A 24,756-nucleotide genomic window follows, 5' to 3' on the forward strand; every position below is an offset into this window, starting at 1 on the left:
TGCCTCCACTATCTCTGTAGCCACTTCCTTTGAAACCCTTGGATGCAGGCCATCAGGTCCTGGCAACTATTCTGCCTTTAGTCCCATTAGTTTGACCAATACTTTGTCCCTCGTGATAGAGACTGTTACAAGATTTTTCCTCCCATTATCTCCCCGCTTATCTGATATCTGTGGGGTGTTTATAGTGTCCTCCACTGTGAAGACTGATGCAAAATATTGGTTTAAATTATCTGCCATTTCCCTGTTCCCCGCTTTCAGTTCGCCAGTCACATCCTCCAAGGGTCCCACGCTCACTTTAGCTACTCATTCTTTTTATATACCCATAGAAGCTCTTGCTGTTTGTTTTTATATTTCTTGCCAATTTACTTTCACAATCAATTTTCTCCCTCTTTATTAGCTTTTTAGACATCCGCTGCTGTTTCCTAAAAAATTCCCAATCCTCTGGCCTACCACTAGTTTGCGCCACTTTGTATGCCTTAGTTTTTGATTGGATACTATCCTTGATCGCCTTTGTTAACCACGGGTGGTTCATCCTTCTCATTGAGTCCTTCTAATTTGACCAGGATAAATTTTTGCTGAGTGTTGTGAAATATCTGCTTAAAAGTCTTCCACAGTTCATCCACTGACCTTCCCTTTAGTCTATTTTCCCAGCCCGCTTTAGACAACTCTTTCTTCATACCTCTGTAATTGCCCTTGTTTAAGTTGAGGACACTGGTTTGAGACCCAAGTTGCTCGCCCTCAAACTGAATTTGAAATTCTATAATGTTGTGATCGCTACCCCCAGAGGATCCTTAACTACGATATCTCTTATTAATCCTACCTCATTACACATTACTCGGTCTAAAATAGCCTGTTCCCGGTAGGTTCTGCAACTTATTGCTCTAAGTAACAATCCTTGATGCATGGTACAAATTTGTCTTCCATGTTACCTCTGTCAATCTGTTTTGTCCAGTCAATATGCAGATTAAAATCACCCATGACAATTGTAGCGCCCTTCTTACACGCCTCCGTTATTTCCAGATTTATACTTTGTCCTACAGTGAGGCAACTCTTCGGGGGCCTATAGATGACTCCCACTTCTTCCCCTTGCTATTCCTTATTTCCACCCAAACGATTCCACATCACAATCTATTGCACCTATATCACTACACACCACCGCACTGATACCTTCCTTTATTAACAAAACTACCCCACCTCCTTTTCCTTTTTGCCTATTTTTCCAGAGCGTCAAATACCCTTGAATATTGAGTTCCCAGTCTTGGTCACCAAGAGGACTGGAGGACAGCGAATGTGGTACCATTATTCAAGAAGGGTAGCAGGAATAAACCAGGTAATTACAGGCTGGTGAGTCTAATATCAGTGGTTGGGAAACTATTGGATAAATTCTGACGGTCAGGATTAATCTCCACATTGGAGAGGCAGAGAAGAATCAGGGATAGTCAGCACGGATTTGTCAGGGGGAGATCGTGTCTAACTAATTTGATTGAATTTTTCGAGGAGGTGACTAGATGTGTAGATGAGGGTAAAGCAGTTGATCTAGTCTATATGGACCTCAGTAAGGCTTTTGATAAGGTCCCGCATGGGAGATTGGTTAAGAAGGTAAGAGCCCATGGGATCCAGGTCAATTTGGCAAATTGGATCCAAAATTGGCTTGGTAGCAGGAAACAGAGGGTAATGGTCGAGGGCTGTTTTTGCGAGTGGAAGCATGTGACCAGTGGTGTACCACAGGGATCGGTACTGGGGCCCTTGCTGTTTGTAGTGTACATTAATGATTTAGATGTGAATATAGGAGGTATAATAAGTTCGCAGATGACACAAAAATTGGTGGTGTCGTAAATAGTGAGGAGGAAAGCCTTAGATTACAGGACGATATAGATGGCCTGGTAAGATGGGCAGAGCTGTAGCAAATGGAATTTAATCCTGAGAAGTGTGAGATGATGCATTTTGGGAGGACTAACAAGGCAAGGGAATATACAATGGATGGTAGGACCCGAGGAAGTACAGACGGTCAGACGGACCTTGGTGTATTTTTCCATAGATCACTGAAGGCAGCAGCACAGGTAGATAACGTGGTTAGGAAGGCATATGGTATACTTGCCTTTATTAGCTGAGGCATAGAATATAAGAGCAGGGAGGCTATGATGGAGCTGTATAAAATGCTAGTTAGGCCACAGCTGGAGGACTGTGTACAGTTCTGGGCACCACACTATAGGAAGGATGTGATTGCACTGAAAAGGGTGCAGAGGAGATTCACCAGGATGTTGCCTGGGCTGGAGCATTTCAGCTATGAAGAGAGACTGAAAAGGCTAGGGTTGTTTTCCTTAGAGAAGGATGAGGGGGGGACATGATTGAGGTATACAAAATTATGAGGGGCATTGATAGGTTAGATAGGAAGAAACTTTTTCACTTAGCGGAGGGGTCAATAACCAGGGGGCATAGATTTAAGGTAAGGGGCAGACAGTTTAGAGGGGATTTAAGAAAAAAAATTTCACCCAGAGGGTGGTTGGAATCTGGAATACACTGCCTGAAGTGGTGGTGGAGGCAGGAACCCTCACAACATTTAAGAAGTATTTAGATGAGCACTTGAAATGCCATAGCATACAAGGCTACGGGCCAATTGCTGGAAAATGAGACTAGAATAGTTAGGTGCTTGATGGCCAGCACAGACACAATGGGCCGAAGGGCCTGTTTCTGTGCTGTATAGCTCTATGACTCTGTTAATTTCTATTTGTGCCATCAACTCATCCATCTTGTTACAAATGCTGCATGCATTCAGATATAGAGCCTTAAAGCTTTGACTTTTTACAATTATTACTCATTTTGGTTCTAATTTCTTCTGCTTATATTTTCTGCCCCTTCCTGTCACACTTTGATTACCGTTCGCCTCTTCATTGGGAATGTCATGCCCGGTAAAGACATATCATATTCCTACTTTTAAGATACAAACTTTATTCAATGTAGACTCTTTGAAATTGACTTTTCCTTTTAAAAGGGTGGGCGATGTGCTGCAAGATGGTTGCTGAAGATCAGATGACCTGGCCTGTCTCACCATCTCGAAAGGACAAAGGGATAAATTCCAGACTAAGTGGTGTCGACTATACCCATCCTGGAACCATCAAGACACATTCTCGAATTGAATGGATTTCTTCTGAGATAAAGAAGATATGAAGTAGAAACATGTTACTGCCAGGTGTTAAGGAGTGTGGGTGGTTCCCACTGTTCACCTACCACTAACTGCAACAAATGTTTTTGTTAACCCCTTTATGGTTAATTTGTCAAATAAACAGACAGCAACAGGCTTTCTTATAAGTTTAAAACAGAAGATTAACTATTTATTGAGCATAATTCATTCCCGAAATTGTCACAACCTCACTCACACACTCATTCACTTGCACACGCACACACACACACACAAGAACAGATAGATAGAGCAGAATAAGTGATTTGAAGTGAGGTATGTTCTGGTTCTATAAACCTGCTGAATTTTCTCGCAGGTCAATTTATCTTTTAAAGTTGCAGGTCTGGGTTGTTTGTAGATTTCTCTGGTGGTTGAGATTTCAATCTGGAAATGGGGAACATTTTCAGTTCTCTGCTGCACAAGTTGAAGTTTAGAATTCACAGCAGGGCTCCTTCTTTGGTTTTGTTGGATCTCTCAGCTCTTAGCTAGACAGGCTGTTGGTGATGTTGTTCTGATTCTCCTTCTTCCTCTCTCTCCAGAGAGCTACTTTTTAAGGTAAAAGTTTCTCACATGTGGCCTCTGTTGGGAGACGCAGAGCCCCTGCCCTGTGGTGATCAACAATGGCCCAGGATGTAGCTACTTCACAACTTCTTTGTTTCAGAAGAACACATTCAATTCAAAAATGACTCTCGATAGGTTCAGAATGTGTGTAATTGACACTTCTTAGCTTGGAATGTATATTTTTGTTCTTGCCAGACAGTAAGACAGTTTGAACAGACAGGACCTTGTTGTTTGACCTTCGGTGGCCATTTTCTGCAGCACATTCTCCACTTCTTTAAAGGAAAAGTCCATTTTTATAACTCCTGGCATATACTCTGGAATTTAGAAGAATGAGAGGTGATCTCATTGAAACATAAGATTCTGAGAGATCTTGGCAGGGTAAGAGGCTGTTTCCCCTGTCTAGAGAATCTAGAACTAGGGGGCACAGTTTCAGAATAAGAGGTCAGCCATTTACGACTGGGATGAGAAGAAATTTCTTGACTCAGAGGGTGCAAATCTTTGCAATTCTCTAGCCCAGAGGTTGAATATTTTGAGGCTGAGATCAATAGATTTTTGGTCTCTAAAGGGTATCGAGAGATATGGGTATTGTGTGGAAAGCAGGAGGAGTTCAAATCACAGATCAGTCATGATTTTTTTGAATGGTGGAGCAGGGTTGAAGAGCCATATGTCTACAGCTGTTCCTATTTCTTATGCTCTTATGGTAATGGACAGCCACCAGGTCCAGCAGAAAGCAGGTTTTTTGCTGGGAGGCTGCAGATGTCTGGAACCGCCTGATGCGACAATCTGAGCCTCGAGAAGCTGAGATCTGCCTGTACACCTTATTACACCAGTAGTGCCCCCTGCGACCTCCTCTCCACTCACCCCCTACAGGTCTCTTTGCAGCAGGCTGTTGCTGCTGCTGATGGTCATCCTGTTTCTGCTCCAAGGTCCAGTCTAAGGCAACCATGGTGCCAGCATCCAGATCTTTTGTCTCAATAACACCAAAGTGAACAAATTAGCCTTTCACCACAAGTCATCTCAATAAATCCTTGCCCAGTGGGAAGTATGAAAGCAGGTGTGAGCACTGAGTATTTATTGCTTTATTTGCCTGACTTTTAATGTGCCCAATGAATTGCCACTTTCTTCTCTCTTTGGTTTCAATGGTGAGGAAACCTGTGCATGCATTGTTACATTTAAATGCTGGTTCAAATATCATTATAATCCACTGATTTAAATATTCAAATCACTACCGCCTCTCTGGAACAGATTACAGACATGCGGCTGAATGTACCTGAATTAAAGCTGGAAGTTAGAACATTGGGGCAGAACACATGAACAAGTATGAGTTGATAAAAGAGAACTAGCATGCATTTGTGAAGGGTAGATCATGTTTGATTAATTTCATGGAATTGTTTTGAGGAGGTCACGAGTATGGTGGATAGGGAAGTGTCTATGTTGCCTATATGGACTTACAACAGCATTTAATAAGGTTCTACATGAAAGATTACTATAAATTAATGTACACAGAATACGAGATAACTTGTCACATGGCTTGCTAATTGATTGGGAGGTAAAAGTTCTCTGGTGGGATATGACAAGTAGCGTTCCTCAGGGATCTGTACTGGGATTTATTTTTAATATATATATATATGGAATAGAAAGTTGCACATCATAGATTGCAGGTGACACTGAGTTAGGGGGACATTAACTTGTGCAGAGAGAAGCAGGAAGCTTCAAAGAGAAAGAATCACATTAAGTTTCAAACACCTGGGATCCAGGGTGAGCTAGCAAATTGGATACAAAATTGGCTTGGTGATAGGAGGCAGAGGGTGGTAGTGGAGGGTTGTTTTTCCGATTGGAGGCCGGTGACCAGTGGTGTGGCGCAGGGATCGGTGCTGGGCCCTCTGTTGTTTGTCATATATATTAATGATTTGGATGTGAATGTAAGTTTGCAGATGACACCAAAATTGGTGGTATAGTGGACAGTGAAGAAGGTTGTCTAAGGTTACAACAGGATATAGATAAACTGGGAAAGTGGGCAAGGGATTGGCAAATGAAGTTTAATTCAGACAAGTGTGAAGTGATGCATTTTGGGAAGTTAAACCAGGGCAGGACACATACAGTGAATGGCAGGGTCCTGGGGAGTGTTGTTGAGCAGAGAGACCTTGGGGTGCAAGTACATAGTTCCCTGAAAGTGACAACACAGGTAGACAGGGTGGTGAAGAAGGCATATGGCATGCTTGCCTTCATCGGCCGAGGCACTGAGTACAAGAGTTGGCACGTCATGTTACAGTTGTACATAATGTTGGTTAGGCCGCATTTGGAGTACTGTGTGCAGTTCTAGTTGCCGCACTACAGGAATGATGTAATTAAGCTAGAGAGGGTGCAGAAAAGATTCACAAGGATGTTGCCTGGTTTGGAGGGCTTGAGTTATAAAGAGAGATTGGATAGGCTGGGTCTGTTTTCCTTGGAGCGAAGGGGGCTGAGAGGGGACATGACAGAGGTATATAAAATTATGAGAGGCATAGATAGGGTAGATAGCCAGAGTACGTTTCCCATGGTAGGGGTGACTAAAACTAGAGGGCATAGATATAAGGTGAGAGGGAGGAGGTTTAAAGGGGATCAAAGGGGTAATTTTTTCACACAAAGAATAGTGGGTATCTGGAATGAGCTGCCTGAGGAGGTGGTGGAGGCAGGAACAGTAGCAACATTTAAGAGGCATTTGGACAGGTACTTGAATGAGCAAGGCATAGAGGGATATGGAATTAATGCAGGCAGGTGGGATTAGTATAGATAGGCATTATGGTCGGCATGGACACGGTGGGCCGAAGGGCCTGTTTCTATGCTGTACGACTCTATGACTCTATGACTCTAATTTGGTGGGCAAAACTATGGCACCTGCATTTTAACGTGGGAAAATGTAAGGCCATCCACTTTGAGTCTGAGAAATGCAAGTCAGTATATGTTCTTAATTGTAAGAGTCACAGAGCAAAGGATTTGGGTTGCCATGTGCACAAATCACTAAAAGCTAGTATATAAATATAAAAAGTAATCAGAAACACAAATGGAGTATTGGCCTTCATTTCAAGGGGTTGCAATACAAAGGGCAGGAAATTATGTTTCAGTTGTGCAGAGCCTTCCAACTGGAGAGCTGCATTCAGTTTTAGGTACCAAACATTGCAGAGCATATAGCATAGATTCACCAGAATGATACTGAAAGGTCACATTATGACAGCTTGCATAATTTATTTTATTCCCTTGAGTTGAGAAAGTTGAGGGGCCATCTAATCAAGGTTTCTAAAATGAAATTGGGATTCAATAAAGTAGATGCAGAGAAGCTTTTTCCTCTGATTGGGGCATCCACAGCGAGGAGGCACAACCTTAAAGTTGGAGGTAGACTATTTATGAGTGAATTCTGGAAGCACTTTTTCAAAACAAAAGAGGATCAGTGGAATTCTGTTACTCTCTCTCTCCCCCTAAAGGCTGTGGATGTTTGTTCAAATGAAATTTTCAAGCATGAGATTATTAGATTTTTGTTAGGTAATATTCAAAAGTGGCTGCATGATGACCTCTGGTATAATATTAACCTGAATTCAGGGGGAATCCAACACAGTCAGCAGTCCGGCAGCAAACCACAATGGCGTCAAATGGCCAGAAGAGACCAAGGCAAGACTTTAAAAATTACCATTTAGACTCCCTGTGGGTCAGGAGGAAGAGGAGTTCTCCCCCAGATATCACATAGAGTCCTTAGGCCCCCTCATGATCCCTGATCACACCCAACGCCCAACCCAGGCCTCTGTCCTCAATATCCCTCCACCCACTGACTGACTGCAGCAACTGTTGCCAGCTGCAGATGCCTGCCACCAAATTAGCATTCCTGCCTGCCGGCCAAATAGTGAATTTGACTGGGTGTTTGGTGAGACTCTGGGAATTTCTATTTAAACAAAGCCATCAGGGCCTCTACATCCCCAAGCTCTGAGTGCACCACCCACTACCCAACTCACATTCACCATTCCCACCCTTCTATAAAAACCAAAGCCTTTGTGTTTATAAAGACAACTGGTAATGATGGAGTAAAAGAGCAACAATGTGCTTGAGATTGAGATCTTATATAAAGCACATCTTAGGGGCAGTATCCTTCTTTATTTGATGGCAGAGTATTAATTTATATTTAATTTTAGTTTTAGTTTTCGAGATACAACACTGAAACAGCCCCTTTGGCCCACCGAGTCTGTGCCGACCATCAACCACCCATTTATACTAATCCTACACTAATCCCATATTCCTACCACATCCCCACCTGTCCCTATATTTCCCTACCACCTACCTACACTAGGGGCAATTTATAATGGCCAATTTACCTATCAACCTGCAAGTCTTTGGCATGTGGGAGGAAACCGGAGCACCCGGAGGAAACCCACGCAGACACAGGGAGAACTTGCAAACTCCACACAGGCAGTACCCAGAATTGAACCCGGGTCGCTGGAGCTGTGAGGCTGCGGTGCTAACCACTGCGCCACTGTGTGTAAAGATTGTACAAATAGAAAAGAATGTTATTAACATCTTCTGCAATGCAGGAATGATACTGTACTAAGGGAATCAATTAAATCACATCAATCATCACAAATTATTATTTTTCCCTGGGTTCAAAGCAGAGGAAAATTGGCATTAAGATTTCATAAAGCATCACTGACTTAGTCTGATAACCCAAATTACAAGTACTTTGCCTTCAAACTGGCCTCAACATTAAGCCATGGACAGCCCCACCTCCTTTTAACTTTAAGGTTATTCTACTATATGTGAAGCATGATCAAATGAGGACGAATATTAGATTAGCAGATGCAGATATGGTCATTATCATTCTTCAAATGTGGTTTAGATTTTACATCCAAAACCTACTCCCCAATTGTCCATAATCAGTTTCCATTCCAGTTCTCTAGATATTCTACAGAAAAACCTGAACCTGTGATCAATACAAATCACTATTGGTATCACTAGTATTTTTGTCATTAGTTAAGGTATAATTGCTGATTTGAAATACATTAAATGCTTTGTCCAAGTGCTATTGGTAATGTTTAATTTCATAAACAGTCAATAAATACTCAAAAAATGATTTTGAAGGGATTTTTAAAATCAGAATCATAAACGACTATACACTCAATATCTGAAACACATTTTTGTCTTTACACAGAGCAAAAATATGAACTTATGTTTCAAACAGGATATTTAATTATGTGACAGACTCACCTCTTTCACTGAAGATTTTGCACAGTTAAATGCAAAATGGTCTATTTCCTCTAAAAAGCTTTGCATACCAGTGAATTTCAGGTAATTCTCATGTTCCCTCACTACTTCAGTTGGCGTTCTCTTAAAAAGAAAAGGAACAGAAAAACAGTGAAGAGCACATTCAATATTAGATGGTTTACCACAGTTTTAGTCTGTGTGTGTTTAAAGGGGCTCAAGTGAATCCCCACTTAATGCCCACCACTCACATACAATTAAACACAATGAATATACAATTAACAGCCAAAGCCTGTCCACCATCTACCAGGCACAAGTCAGGAGTGTGATGAATACTCCCTACATGCCTGGAGGAGTGCAGCTCCAACAACACTCAAGAAACTCAACATCATCCAGGACAAAGCAGTCTGTTTGGTACCAAATCCGCCAGTTTAAACATTCACTCCCTCTACCACCGTTGCACCATGCCTGCAGTGTGTACCATCTACAAGATGCACTGCAGCAGCTTGCCAAGGTTCCTTCAACAGCATCTTCCAACTCTGTGACCTCTACCACTAGAAGAACATAGGCATTAGGTGCATGGGAACACCACCACCTGTAACTCCCTCTCCAATTCACATACCATCCTGCTTGGGAAATATATCGCCATTTCCTCACTGTCACTGGGTCAAAATCCTGCAACTCCCTCCCTAACAGCACTTTGGACGTATTTACACCACATGGACAGCAGTGGTTCAAGAAGGCAGCTCACCGCCATATTCTCAAGGGCAATTAGGCTTGGGCAATAAATGCTGGCCTTGTTAACGATGCTCACACATACAGAATGGACAGGTTGCATCTAATTGGAAACAGCAATGCAATATGTCCCTTTAAAATCATAGCAGTATAGAAGGGGATGAGAGGTGTTCCTAATCCATCAATGTATAATCTTTGTATAGAAGTGTGCCCATTGAATCCTTTAAACATTTGAAACACCTCAATTAAATCACCTCAATGGGTTGCAAGGGGGTAAACTGCCGTAATGTATCTCATCCCCTTTTCTCTTTCTCCCAGGTAATGTGAGATCCCGGATCCTAAGGCAGAAGAAAATAGCCCCCTGTGTTTCAATTTTAGGATTTTGTGATTATAGGAACATTTCTTTAACTATCTTGCTTGCCACTAGATATATAAATGAAGATAAAATTCACTTATCATCATGTACTCCAACAACTGTCAGAAAGTTTAGTGAACTTATTGGAAGATATTCTAATACAAGTGCAACAGTTCTGGTATAAAGCGAGGCAGCAGCTCAGAGAACTAACATTACCATGTTCTACTACCTGTCATCTGGTCCAAATTAAAGGAGTATGATAGCCAGGTTTTCTGCTTGTCCCAGGCCAAAGCTCTGGCAATAATTCAAATGAGCTGGCAGGAAAAAATTGGAACCAGTCAGTTCACTGAGTTGTTGGTGTACTGCCTGAAGGTGTTGGGAACAGAGGAATAAGAAAACAGTACATTTAAAGGAACCTGGTGAGGAAGGATCAACTAACAATACCATGTGTATCTCGTGGATGGCCCATGATTGTATGTCACAAGGTCTTGACTTTCAACCTGCCCCACAACTATTCTTCCTGCATGCCAAGCCCTCATATAACATTACTATTTATTCTCCAGCCAGGAGCGCCATTGACTGCTCCACTCTGGCTTTCACTCCCTTGATCTCAGCACAGGCCAATCAAGGGTTTGGGTTACAGAGGGATGACCATCAGGATATGCAAATTGCCAGAGCTAAAAGGCTGGGTGCACTCCTCCACGCACAGTGCAATGTATCAGAGGAATGCTGTGCCTGTCTGCTGCCCAGAGAGGAAAATTGGCCATAAAAAGATTTCTGATAAACTTATAATAAATTGTAATGCAAACATTAAAGGACTGGTTATTTTTTAGCCTGGGAGAAGTATGCAGTTCTGTCCCCCATTGTTGGTATTAGGACCTTTTTAAAAAATATACATTAATGACATGGACTTGGGTATACAGGGCATAATTTCAAAATTTGCAGATGACAGAAAACATGGAAATGTTCTAAACAGTGAGCAGGATAGTAGCAGACTTCAGGAGGACATGGACAGACCGGTGAGATGGGCAGACCCCAGCACATCGCTGCAGAAGTTTCACATGTGGTGTTCTCGGCCCAACCACCTTCATCTGCTTCATCAATGACATTCCCTTCATCATATGGGCAGAAGTGGGAATGTTCACTGATGATTGCACAGTGTCCAGTTATTCACAACGCCTCAAATAATGAAGCAGTCCATGCCGGTATGCAGCAAGACCTGGGCCACGTTCAGGCTTGGGCTGATAAGTGTCAAGTAACGTCCGCGCCACACAAATGTCAGGCAATGGCCACCTCCAACAAGAGAGAATCTAACCATCTCTCCTTGACATTCAATGGCATCACCATTGCTGAATCCCCCACTATCAACATTGTGAGGGGTTGGGGGGAGGTGGTCACCATTGACCAGAAAAACTAGACCACACCAACATTGTGGCAGGTCAGAGGCTGGGTATTCTCCTGGTTCCCCAAAGCTTTTCCACCATTGGCAAGGCATGTCAGGAGTGTGATGGAATACTATTCATTTGCCTGGTTAAGTGTAGCTCCAACAACACTTAACAAGCTCAACACTATCCAGGACAAAGAAGTCTTTGAAGATGGCAAGACAAGTTGGGAATGCTACTAAAAAGCATACAGGATCCTTGGCTTTATAAATAAAGGCACAGAGTACATGAGCAAGAAAGTTATTATAAATCTTTATAAAACACTGGTCAGCCTTCAGTTGGGCACCACAATTTAGGAAAGATGTTCAGGCCATGGAAAGGGTTCAGAAGAGATTCACCAGAATGATGCCAGTGATGAGACACTTCACACTGTGCAGAGGCTAGAGAAGCATTCTCAGAGCAAAGAGAGAGATTTAATAGAGGTGTTCAAAATTATGAGGTGTATGATAGAGTAGATCGGGAGAAATTGTTTCCACTTAGGAGTGTCAGTAACCAGAGGATACCAATTTAAGATAGTTGACAAAAAAGCCAGGGATACATTCGAGGATTGTTTTTACACGGTGAGTGATTATCATCTGGAATAAAAGGGTGGTGGAAGCAGATTCAATAGTAACTTTCAAAAGGGAACTGGATATATACTTAAAAAGGAAAAAAATGCAGGGCAAGGGGGAAAGAGCAGAGGTTAAGACTAATTGGATAGTTCTTCCAAAGCCCAGCAGAGGCATGTTGGGCCAAATGGCCTCCTTCTGTGTGATATAATTGAATCATTCAATAAATACAGTATAAGGAAACCAAAAATAACAAAAAAAAGTTCTGAACATTTTTTAAAGAAGTATATAAGTGCACCTGCTGTCCACTTCTGTACACATTTTGATATAGTGCTATTTGCATGATAAAGGGTATTGAGCAGTGCAATGAGAGCCTCTTGCTTGTACATTGAGACCAATTGTCATGCTTATTACCTCCTCCCCCAGTGCCACAAATATTTCCATGGCCAAGAACAGCCCATCCAACCCAGAACAAGAGTTACACTTAGTGGCTGCCTGAGATGTATAATTTAGCATCACATCACATGGTGCATTTACATAGCACTGGAGAGGGATGATATAATTGAGCAGCCAAAGACAGAGTCTATTTGATTAGGATTAAGGAACGATAGAGGGGCTATTACCCTATTAGGTATATTCTATAAGCCACCAAATAGTGGGAAGGAGATAGAGTAGTAAACTTTGAAGGCAAATTACAGAAAGGTGAAAGAACAACAGAGTCGTGATAATGGGATACTTCAATTATCCTAATATAGACTGGGATAGTAACAGTGTAAAGGGCAAAAAAGGGGAGGAGTTCCTGAAATGTGTACAAGAGAACTTTTTTGATCCAGCCCAATGAGGAAGGAAGCACTGCTGCATCCAGCTCCAGGAAATGAAGTGGAGCAAGTGCAGCATGTTTTTGGGGTATTTGGGGTACATGATCATAATATCATCAGGTTTAGATTAGTTTTGGAAAAGAATCAAGAGTACAACCAAGAGTAAAAATACTTAACTGGAGGAGGACTAATTTCACTGAGTTAAAAGGGGATCTTACCCAGGTGGATTAAAATCAAAACTTGATAGACTAAAAATTGATGAATGTGAGACCTTCAAAGAGATGATGGCTACCAAGTAGACACACTCCTATGAGGGAGAAAGGAAGGTTATCCAAAGTTAGAGCTCCCTGGATCACTAAAGATATAGAGGTTTAAAATGAAAAGAAAAAGGAGGCTTATGACAATTGTCAGGTTCAAAACCAAGCTAAACAGAGAAAATATAGAAGAGTTTTAAAAAAGGGAGTAAGAGAGGCAGAGAGAGTATGAGAATAGATTAGCAGCTATCATAAAAGGGAACCCAAGAGTCTTTTATAAACACATAGATAATACAGTAGTCAAAGGAAGGGTGGGGCCAATTAGGGACGAAAAAGGAGACCCTTTTGTGGAGGTCGAAGGCATGGTTGAGGTAATGAGTACTTTGCATCTGTTTTCACTAGAGAAGAGGATGCTGCCAATGTACCAGTAAAGGTTGAGGCAATAGAGGATAAAAATAGATAAAGAGGATGTGCTTATAAGGTTGGCAATCCTCAAAGTAGAAAAGCCACCCAGTTATTTAGCTAAGTATGGGTGGAAATTGCTGAGGTCCTGGCCACAATTTACAATCCTCCTTGGATTTTGGCATGATGCCAAAGGACTGGAGGATTGCAAATGTTACAGATCTGTTTAAAAAAGAGATGGATAAACCTGGCATCTACAGGCTAGTCAGCCTAACATTTGTGGTGGGTAAACATTTAGAGGCAATAATCCAGGACAAAATTAACTGGCATTTGTAAAAGTATTGGCAAATAAATGAAAGTCAGCATGGTTTAATAAAGGCAAATTGTATGTGAATAACTTGACTGAATTCTTTGATGAAGTAATGGAAATAGTTGATGAGGGTGGTGCAGGTGTTGTGCATATGGACTCCCAAAAGGTTTTTTTTGTTCTTACTATCAAAGTGAGTACCCTCACACTTCCCCACATCATACTCCATCTGCCACTTTGTTGCCTATTCACTTAACCTGTCTATATCTCTTTGCTACCCTCTTGTGTCCTCTTAACAGCTTACATTCCCACCTAGCTTTATATCGTTAGCAAACTTGGATACATTCCTCTCGGTCTCTTCATCTAAGTCATTAATATGGATTGTAAATAGCTGTGGCTCCAGCATTGATCCTTGTGGCACTCCACTACTTACAGCCTGCCAACTTGAAAATGTCCCATTTATCCCTACTCTCTGCTTCCTGTCCATTAACCAATCCTCTATTTATGCTAATCTAATAGCCCCCAACTGCTTGGGCCCTTATCTTGCCTTTTGAATGGCACCTTATCGAATGCCTTTTGGAAATCCAAGTATACTACATCTACTGGTTCCCTTTTATCTACCTTACTAGTTATATCTTCAAAAAACTCTAATAAATTTGCCAAACTATGGCAACTATGGTTGTAAAACCATGTTGACTTTGTCTGTTCATAAGATGATTTTCTAAGGACATTGTTAAGACTTCTTTCCCGAGGATGGACGTCAGGCTAACTTGCCTGTAGTTCCCGCTTTTCTCTCTCCCTCCTTTCTTGAATAGATAGCATATAACATGGGAAATGTGAGGTTATTCACTTTGGTTGTAAGGATAGAAAAGTCAATTTTTTTTTAAAGGTGTGAAACTTTTAAATGTTGATGTTCAGAAAGACTTGGGTGTACCCTGACAAGGAACACAGAAAGTTAGCATGCAGGCTGAAGATTGGCATCCTTCCATCTATGAAAGATGATGGACACGCAGCAAACAATCCACTTAGGTGGGGTGTCTTTTTTGGTGCATCTTTGCTGATGGCTGCGAAGGCCAATCTTTAAGAGGCAGGTTCTGCCACATGTGCTGCACGCAAAGCTGCCAAGGTGACATTGAGGCTGTTGTTTTTGGTGTTGGTGCCTCTTGCCAAGCTGCTGTATCACTGGTTATCGTGGTAGTGCATGCCAGTCCACAGGATGTGTCACCATCTTCCTCTTTCACCAGCTAGTGACTCCCAGGTGTGATCGTCAACATTCAGGGCCTTCATGTCATTCTAGTAAGCATCCTTGAAGCGGTGCTTTGTGTACCGCACTGGTCAGCTGGCCCTGGCTACCTCACCATACAGAAGGTCCTTGGGTATATGACCATCTTCCATCCTGCGGACGTGTCCAATCCACCGTTAGCCGACTCACAAAACGCGCATGGGATAACACCAAGCTGACCCTTAGGACCAAGCTGATGGTTTATAAGGCCTGTGTTCTCAGCACCTTGCTGTATGGCTGTGAAACATGGGCGACTTATAGCTACCAGGAAAAGAAGCTCAATAATTCCCATCTTTGCTGTCTGTGGCACATTATGGGTATATTCTGGCAGAACACAATTACAAATGCAGCAGTCCTCTCAAAAGCAGTGCTCCCAAGTGTGTTGGCACTAATCAAACAGAGGTGCCATGCAGGTACAGCAAGCAATTAGGAAGGCAAATTGCATGTTGGCCTTTCTTGCAAGGGGATTGGAGTACAAGAATAAGGAAGTCTTGCAACAATTGTCTAGGGCTTTGGTGAGATTGCACCTGGAGTACTGTGCGTAGTTTTGGTCTCCATATCTAAGAAAGGATCTACTTGCCTTGGAGGCAGTACATTGAACATTCACTCGATTGGTATGAGAGGGTTGTCCTATGATGAGAGGCTGAGTAAATTGGGCCACACTGTCTGGAGTTTAGTAGAATGAGTGGTAATACCAATGAAACAAACAAAATTCTGACGGCACTTGACAGGGTAGACACTGAGATGTTTTTTCCCCTAAGTGGGGAATCTAGAACAGGGGGGCACAGCCTCAGGATAAGGGATCCATCATTTAGGACTGAGATGAGAAATTTCTTCACTCTGTGGTTTGTGAATCTTTGGAATTGTCTACCCCAGAGGGTTATGGATGCTCCACTATTTAAGTATATTCAAGACTGACATCAATAGATTTTTGATCTCTCAGGGAATCAAGGGATTTGGGAAGTGAGCAGGAAACTGGTGTTGAGGAAGAAGATTAGCCATGATCGTATTGAATGGCAGAATAGGCTTGAGGGCCTGAATGGTCTAATGCTCCTATTTATGTTCTTTTGTTCTTATACATTTAAAATAGATATCATGAAATTCTTCTTCACACAAAAAGTGATCAATGTGTACAGCAGACTTCCAGAAAGAGTAGTGGAGGCAAAAATCCTGGAATCTTTTAAGAGACAACTGGATGTTACAGTGGGGCTGGGGTGGGTGGGGGCATTAGGATCTTTCTGGATGGAGGAATCAAGATGAGCAAATGCCCTTGCTCAGCCATTATTCTCTTCTGTGAACCTTTTCGTCAAAGCCAAATTAGAACCTGGGGATCCTAAGAAATCAGGGCAAACATATTTGGAAAGCCTTAGCCAAGATTAAACAATGTGAATTTAAGGACAAATCAACATCTTGGCATTTCACTCAATTCCCTTTAGAATAAGGGAGGAATTTTGCAGAACCTTCCCTTAAAAGATAAAGAAGTAGAGTAAGGCTTAGGCAAGGTTAAATTCACATGTTTCAAGCAAGGACTGTGTTTGACAGGCCAAATGATCATTTCTTGTCCATGGTTTCATATGTTCTAACATCATACCAATCTTTTCTAATTAATATATACTGAGATTTAGACTTAAATTTTAGCAACCTGGGCAATAAAAAAACTTACATCCATCATGAGAACAGATGCATAGGAAACTGGGTACAAAGTTGGTGTGCTCACATGTCTTTTAAATTCATCTGGTAATGATTGCTGTGAAGGAGAAAAAGAGAAATAAAATCATAAGAAGCAAGACACAATTTTAAAATGAAAAACTGAAAACTATTGAAATATGAGTTTATTTTCTTATACCAATGCATAAATGGATATTTGAGACCGAATATCTTTGCAACTAAAGAGTAAATTTTCCAACTTCACACTTCCAGTGGTGAGCCTCACCCACTAAGAGAGCATATTATAACATTTAAAGAATGACACCAGATGGTACCAGAGATGAAAGACCGTTAAAAGTGGTCACTAAATATGCCTGGAAACTACAGGAAGCCCCATTCAGTCCCATTCTTGTACCCTTTCCCCATAACCTTTAGAATTATTATTTTGCAGATGTTCATCCTCTTCGCTTTTAAAAGCTAGTATGGGTTATGTTTCTACCACTGTCTCTGGTAGGGTATTTCATGTCCTAACATGGAAAGTTAAAAAAAGAAAATTCTCCTAACCGTTCCCTCGATTTTTTGGTCGCTGATCTTCAATATATGCCCTCTAAACTGTTGTTGCAGATAGGTTGACAATTATAGAAACTCCCAGATTTTCAATCCAATTGATTTCAATGGAAATTAAAATTGTGCGATTTCTTTGACAGGCCACCAATATGCCAATATCTTCCAATTTAGATTTGTGCCATGCTTAATGGTCCGACAAGAAACATTTTTACTTTTGCCTTGTTCCTAACAGCAATGCACTTTTTCCTCACTTGCAGCCAAGTACTAGGGATTTATTCGGTTGCCAACCTCTTCTTACAGTGGGCACCTATGCTTTTACTGGCTTTACTGGTTTTTATCCCCAAATGGAGACACCCTTCTTTGGTGCACCTCCCATAGCAAGGTCTCCAATTTTCAGCATCACAGGAAGGGACATTGCCCACATGCCTCTACTGTACAATTCTGAACAGTTAATCCATTTTCATCTTGCCAGTCTAGAGACCTTGATCGTCATTCAGTGATTGCTGTTGTATGAGTAGAAAGACTGAGGAGAGGCAATATAAAGTAAATGGTGCAATTTTAAAGGGGGTACAAAAAGACAGAGACCTGGAGGTGGATGTACACAAATCTTTGAAGGTGGCAGGACAAGTTGGGAAGGTTTTTATAAAATCATCTGGGATCCTTGGCTTTATAAACAGAGGCTTAGACCCCAATACGTATGAGGTGGCGGGAAAGGAGCTGGGTCATGTGTTTGCAGCTGGGGGAGCAGACAGAAATGCCTGTTGAAGTTAACAGCAGAACCTCAGTCTCATTTATTTACTCTGTTTCCACCCCGGCAGCCAGCCAGATTGAGAGGCTGCTAATGAGAAATCCAGTGGTAGAAGGTCGTCAGTAGCTGGCAAAGACCGTGGGTTTGGCGGGTATTGCACCAGCAATCGGGAGGAAGTGGGACCCGGAGAGATTGTGTGGGAGAGGCCCGCCACAACCTCCAATGCCGAAAAGACCCACTGCATTTTACCAGCAGCGGTGAGGCCTTGGTGCAGCTCCCCGCCCCTCAGCGGCAGGGCCTTCATTTTAAAATTAAAATTAATTTAAACACATGCAAATTAACTTACCTTGTCCTGGCGGCTGTCCCACACCCGACATTCCAGCCGCCAACCAGAACTCCTATGCCTTCCGAACTCCATTCGGGGGGTGGGGGGGAAACGGGGAAAACATTTGGTACTGGCTGAGGGGATGGTGGGAAGGGGTTGAAGGGCAAAGGTAACGAGGTTGTGGGGGGAAGGTCGGGTTGGGAATAAAGTTTATTTCAGCTCGGTAGGCCGAAAGACAAACATTGAGGGGGAGGGGGGGTGCGGTGGGAAAGGGCCTCCAACTTTTATCTAATTTTTTAAAGACAATGTGAAATACTGTTCCTTTAAGAATTCAAATTTCTTCTAAGGGCTTGAAGCCCTTTAAAAATGGCACCTGCACCTGCATGGTGACACTGGACACCAATGCCGGGGACGGAGCGGCCGCCCTCTCTACGTCATCAGGGGCAGCTGTTCCGCCCCCGCCATTTAAATGAGCCCCCGCGCAAGTAAAATTCAGGCCTATGTTCCTGTAGTAGCATTGACATCTGGCTGGTTTTCCAAAAGTGCCACTGTTGACTAATGCTAAAGTGGTTATTTTTTAAAAGGCTTAACACACATTGTTTACAAAACAAAAGCAAAATGAAGAATGTGCAGGGTTACAGGGAGAAAGCGGAGGAATGGCATTGTGAATTGCTCATTTGGGGAACTGGCGCAGATATGATGGGCTGAATGGCCTCGTCTGCACTGTAACAATTCTACGATTATGTGAATTCTGAGTATTTCTGGTTAAAACCGCCACCATGCAACTGCCAGCAGTTATGAAAATCTATTTATACCAGTGAAAAGCTAGCCAGGTGGAAAACCTACATCACAACAACATAAAACTTGAATTTACATAGCACCTTTAACATAGTAAAAATGTCTCAAGGCAGTTCACGGGAGCATTAATCAGACAAATTGGACAATGAGCGACAGAGAGTTAAGGACATGTGACCAAAAACTCGGTCAAAAAGTTATGTTTTAAGAAGCAACTTAAAGGATAGAGAGGTGGGGCTATTTAGGGAGCTAAGTACAGAACTTAGGACCTAGTCTGATGAAGGCACAGCTACCAATGGTGCAGTGATGATAATTGGGGGTGCACAAGAGGCCAGAACTGGAGGAGCACAGAGATCTCAGAGGGTTCTAGGAATGCAGCAGATTACAAAGATGGGAGGGGTGAGGCCATGGAGGGATTTGAACACAAGGATGAGAATTTTGGAAGCAGAATTTTGGACAAACTCAAGTTTACGGAGGGTGGAAGATGGGAGGTGGGCCAGGAGAGTATTGGAATAGTTAAGTCTAGAGGTAGCAAAGCTGATCTGATGGTTTCAGCAGCAGATGAGCTGAGGCAGGGATGGAAATGGGTGATATTACAGAGGTGGAAGTAGGCATTCTTAGTGACGGAGAGGATATAATGTCAGAAGCTCAGCTCAGAATCAAATAGCATGTCAAGGCTGTGAGCAATCTGGTTCAGCTTCAGACAGTGGTTGGAACAGGAGATAGAGACAATTAGTAATCCCACTGAGCCATCAATGGGTTGTACAGAACCATTTCTAAATGCAGGTATTTTCGGTCTACCATTAGTAATAGTGCAATCTTAGCAAGCTGATGTATATAAATGCTAAAACCCTAACAACAATTAACCAATCTCAGCAAACATAAAACCTGAAACAATTGCTCTAGTGCAGAGAGGTCCTGTTGTCTTTTTTCTGCTTGTTGTTCAGGAATAAAGCTTTCCATATCAGGCATTTCAGAGCTTAACTGCAAGGAAACATTCTGTAAAAAGAAAATTAAAACACTCGTTATTTTGAAACACTGTTCTAATTCTAATCAAATTGCTACAAGAATAAGTAATATCTTTGATTAGTTTAGAATGAGACATGGTTTCAAAAACTCCAATTTATCTTCATTTTCAGATTGAACGTATATTCGTGAAGCAGTTTCCTATTGAACATAGTTTCCTATTGAATAGCAACTCAGCGAAATGAGCAAAAAGCTGGGAGGTTGTCTTAGCTTTCATCTCTCAGGAAATACAATTGAACTTAATATTTCTCAGGTTTTTATTGATTCATTCACTGAATGTGGGCGTTGCTGGCAAGGCCAGCATTTATTGTCCGTCACTATATAACTGAATGGCTCGCTAGGTTAATTCAGAGAGTATTCTTGTGATTTATCACCATTGAATATAAATTAATGATTTCTCTATTGATACCATACAGCATGGGAGTTGAATTTCCACAGGGGTTCTCCCATTCATCCAGCATAACCTTATTTATGCTATTTTTTTCCAGGGCTGTTCCACCGATGTTATGGCAAACAATCAGGAGACCCCTTGCAGAAATTCACCCCTGTGTTTTAGTAACAAGGAAGCGTGATGTTGTCAGTGGTTGGTTGGAAAGACAGAATCAAAACTGGACAGAGTTCAGTGCAGAGAAATATGAGGTGATACATTTTGGGAGGAATAAGAGGACATATACCTATTTAAATAGTAAAATATTTTAAATGCGTAGGCAAACAGACAGAGTTACGAGTTCATGTCCACAAATCTTTAAAAGTGGGACTGCAAGTTGATAAAGCTGCTAGAAAGCAAATGGGTTTTGATTTTATAGGTGTAATTATAATTACAGAGTGCAAATCCAGAAAGATGATGATACTTTACATTCAAATCATTGCTAAGCCACAGTTAGGGTATTGTGTCCAGCTTTGGGTGTTCTCACATTTTGAGATTTTTGCCAATATGGACCAGGAGGGATTCTGGATGAATTTATATTGTGATGTTTAATATAAAGATAACTTTGGTCCACATACGATTAACTCACAGGACACAAGTTACACGGGTTTTGGATTAGGTCCATTAGATTAGGCACAAGATCTCAGAAGTGTACAAAAGTACAGCACAGAAGAATGTTAAACTCCAGAAAGCTTGTTACAGAAAGATAAGGCTGAAGCCTATATTTACTCAGTTTCACATTTATTGTGCAGAATAGAAGGATTACAAACATGCAGCTCTTCACACAAATCCCTCTCCCAGTCCCAGTGAGTGTATGTTTTTAAGTGCTCAAATAAAACCCCAATTAACTCCCTTCACCTTCATATCATACAATTAACACATATAATCACACAGTTAACAAAGGAGGCCATTCACCCCATTCAGTCGACAACAGCTCTTTTGAAGAGCAATCCAGTTACTCCCACTCCCCCGCTCTTTCCCCATATCCCTTTTTTCTCTTTCAAGTATTAATCCAATTCCCCTTTGAAAGCTACTGTTGAATCTGTAACCACTACCCTATCAGGCAGTGCATTCTAAATTCTAACCACTTGTTGCGTAAAAACATTTTTCCTCTGTCACCTGTGGTTCTTTTGCTCGTCACCTTAAATCTATGCCCTCTGGTTATTGATCCTTCAGCCATTGGAAACAATTTCTCTTTACTTACTCTAGCTAAAACCTTCATGATTTTAAACAGTTACATACGAACGTACGAATTAGGAGCAGGAGTAGGCTACTCAGCCCCTCTAGCCTGCTCCGCATTCAACAACATCATGTACTGTTCTATGTTCTATTAGAATGAAGGTAGGTAGGTAGTTTGATCTTAGAGTAGGTTAAAGGTTCGGCACAACATCGTGGGCCGAAGGGCCTGTACTGTGCTGTACTGTTCTATGTTCTGTCATGGCTGATCTTATTGTAACCTTAACTCCACATTCCCGCCTACCCCCATAACATTTCACCCCCTTGCTTATCAAGAATCTATCTACCTCTGCCTTTAAAATATTCTAAGATTTTGCTTCCACCACCTTTTGAGGAAGAGAGCTCCAAAGACTCACGACCTTCTGAGAGAAAATTTTTTTCCTCATCTCTGTCCTAAATGGGTGACCCCTTATTTTTAAACAGTGACCCCTAGTTCTAGCTTCTTCCACAAGAGGAAACATCCTTTCCACATCCACCCTGTCCTGTCAAGACCGCTTAGGATCTTATATGTTTCAATCAAGTTGCCTATTACTCTTCTAAACTGCAGCAGATACAAGCCTAGCCTGTCCAAACTTTCCTCATAAGACAACCCGCCCATTCCAGTTATTAGTCTAGTAAACCTTCTCTGAACTGCTTCCAAAGCGATTGCATCCTTCCTTAAATAAGGAGACGAATACTGTAAACAGTACTCCAGATGTGGTCTCACCAATGCCCTGTATAACTGAAGCATAAGTTCCCTACTTTTGTATTCAATTCCCTTCGCAATGAACGATAACATTCTATTAGCTTTCCTAATTACTTGCTGAACTTGCATACTAACCTTTTGCAATTCATGCACGAGGACACCATCTCTGCATCTCAGAGTTCTGTAATCTCTCACCATTTAGATAATATGTTTCTTTTTTATTCTTTCTGCCAAAATGGACAATTTCACATTTTTCCACATTATACTCCTTTTGCCAAATCTTTGCCCACTCACTTAACCTATCTATATCCCTTTGTAGCCTCCTCATGTCCTTTTCACAACTTACTTTCCTACCTATCTTTGTGTCATCAGCAAATTTAGCAACCATACCTTCGGTCCCTTCATCCAAGTTAGTTAGTTAGTTAGTTAGAGATACAGCACTGAAACAGGCCCTTCGGCCCACCGAGTCTGTGCCGACCATCAACCACCCATTTATACTAATCCTACACTAATCCCATACTCCTATCACATCCCCGCCTGTCCCTATATTTCCCTACCACCTACCTATACTAGGGGCAATTTATAATGGCCAATTAACCTATCAACCTGCAAGTCTTTTGGCATGTGGGAGGAAACCGGAGCACCCGGAGGAAACCCACGCAGACACAGGGAGAACTTGCAAACTCCACACAGGCAGTACCCAGAATTGAACCCGGGTCGCTGGAGCTGTGAGGCTGCAGTGCTAACCACTACGCCGCTGTGCGTTATTTACATAAATTGTAAAAAGTTGAGGCCCCAGCAGTGATGCCCATGGCACACCACTCATTACATCTTGCCAACAGAAAATGACCCATTTATGCCTACTCACTGTTTCTATCCATGCCAAAATGTTACCCCCTACACCATGAGCTTTTATTTTCTGCAATAATCTTTGAGGTGGCACCTTATCAAATGCCTTCAGGAAATCCTAAGTACAGTACATCCACCAGTTCCCCTTTATCCACAGTACATGTTAATTTTTCAAAGAACGCCAATAAATTAGTTAAACATGATTTCCTTTTCACAAACCATGTTGACTCTGCCTGATTACCTTGAATTTTCTAAGTGTTCTGCTATAGCTTCTAACATATTCCCTCTGACAGATGTTAAGCTGACTGACCTGTAGTTTCCTGCTTTCTGTCTCCCTCCCTTTTTGAATAAAGGAGTTACATTCGCTATCTTCCAATCTAATGGAACCTTTCCCAAATGTAGGGAATTTTGGAAAATTATAACCAACGCATCAACCACCTCACTAGCCACTTCTTGTAAGACTCTAAGTTGAAGTCCATCAGGACCCGGGAACTTGTCAGCCCGCAGGTCCAACAATTTTGCTCAGTACCACTTCCCTGGTGATTGTAATTTACTTGAGTCCCTCCCTCCCTTCCATTTCTTGATTTATAGCTATTTCTGGGATGTTACTTGTATCCTGTATCATGAAGACTGATGCAAAATACCTGTTCAATTCATCTGCCATCTCCTTATTTTCCATTATTAATTCCCCAGACTCATTTTCTATAGGTCCAACGCTCATTTTGTTAACTCTTTTCTTTTTAAAATATCTATAGAAACACTTACTATCTGTTTTTATATTTCTAGCTCGCTTTCTCTCGTAGTCTAATTTTTCCCTCAATCAATCTTTTAGTCATTCTTTGCTATTTTTTATATTCTGTCCAATCTTCTGACTTGCCACCCATCTTTGCGCAATTATATGCTTTTTCTTTAAATTTGATACTATCTTTAACTTTTTAGTTAACCACGGATGTTGGGTCCTGACCTTGGACTTTTTCTTTCTTGTTGGAATGTATCTATTTTGTGCATTCTGAAATATCCCCTTAAATGTCTGCCACTGCATCTCTATTGACCTATCCTTTAATCTAATTTGCCAGTTCACTTTAGCTAGCTCTGCTTTCATGCCCTCATAATTGCCCTTATTTAAGTTTAAAATATTAGTTTTAGACCTATTCTTCTTTCCCTCAAACTGAATGTAAAATTCAATCATATTATCATTGCTGCTACCTAGGGGTGCCTTCACTATGAAGTCATTAATTAATCCTATTTCATTGCATAATACCAGGTCTAGTATAGTCTGCTCTCTGGTTAGCTCCAAAATGTGCTGTTCTAAAAAATAATCCGAAAAATATCTAGGCTAACTTTGCCCA

At 41.6% G+C, this 24,756-nt stretch overlaps 1 protein-coding gene across 1 annotated transcript in view; it reads right to left on the minus strand.

Annotated features, from left to right (window-relative positions):
• Positions 1-24,756, minus strand: part of LOC137373054 (uncharacterized) — a 190,998-nt gene that overhangs the window by 94,509 nt on the left and 71,733 nt on the right. The window contains exons 11-13 of the mRNA XM_068037825.1: positions 20,073-20,183; positions 16,766-16,849; positions 8,966-9,085 (exon numbers count right to left, since the gene is read on the minus strand). Of these exons, the coding sequence (XP_067893926.1) occupies positions 8,966-9,085; positions 16,766-16,849; positions 20,073-20,183 (315 nt within the window). The remainder of the gene's footprint in view (positions 1-8,965; positions 9,086-16,765; positions 16,850-20,072; positions 20,184-24,756) is intronic.

This window comes from Heterodontus francisci, chromosome 1 (genome assembly GCF_036365525.1).
Source record: "Heterodontus francisci isolate sHetFra1 chromosome 1, sHetFra1.hap1, whole genome shotgun sequence".
Taxonomy (NCBI): Eukaryota; Metazoa; Chordata; class Chondrichthyes; order Heterodontiformes; family Heterodontidae; genus Heterodontus; species Heterodontus francisci.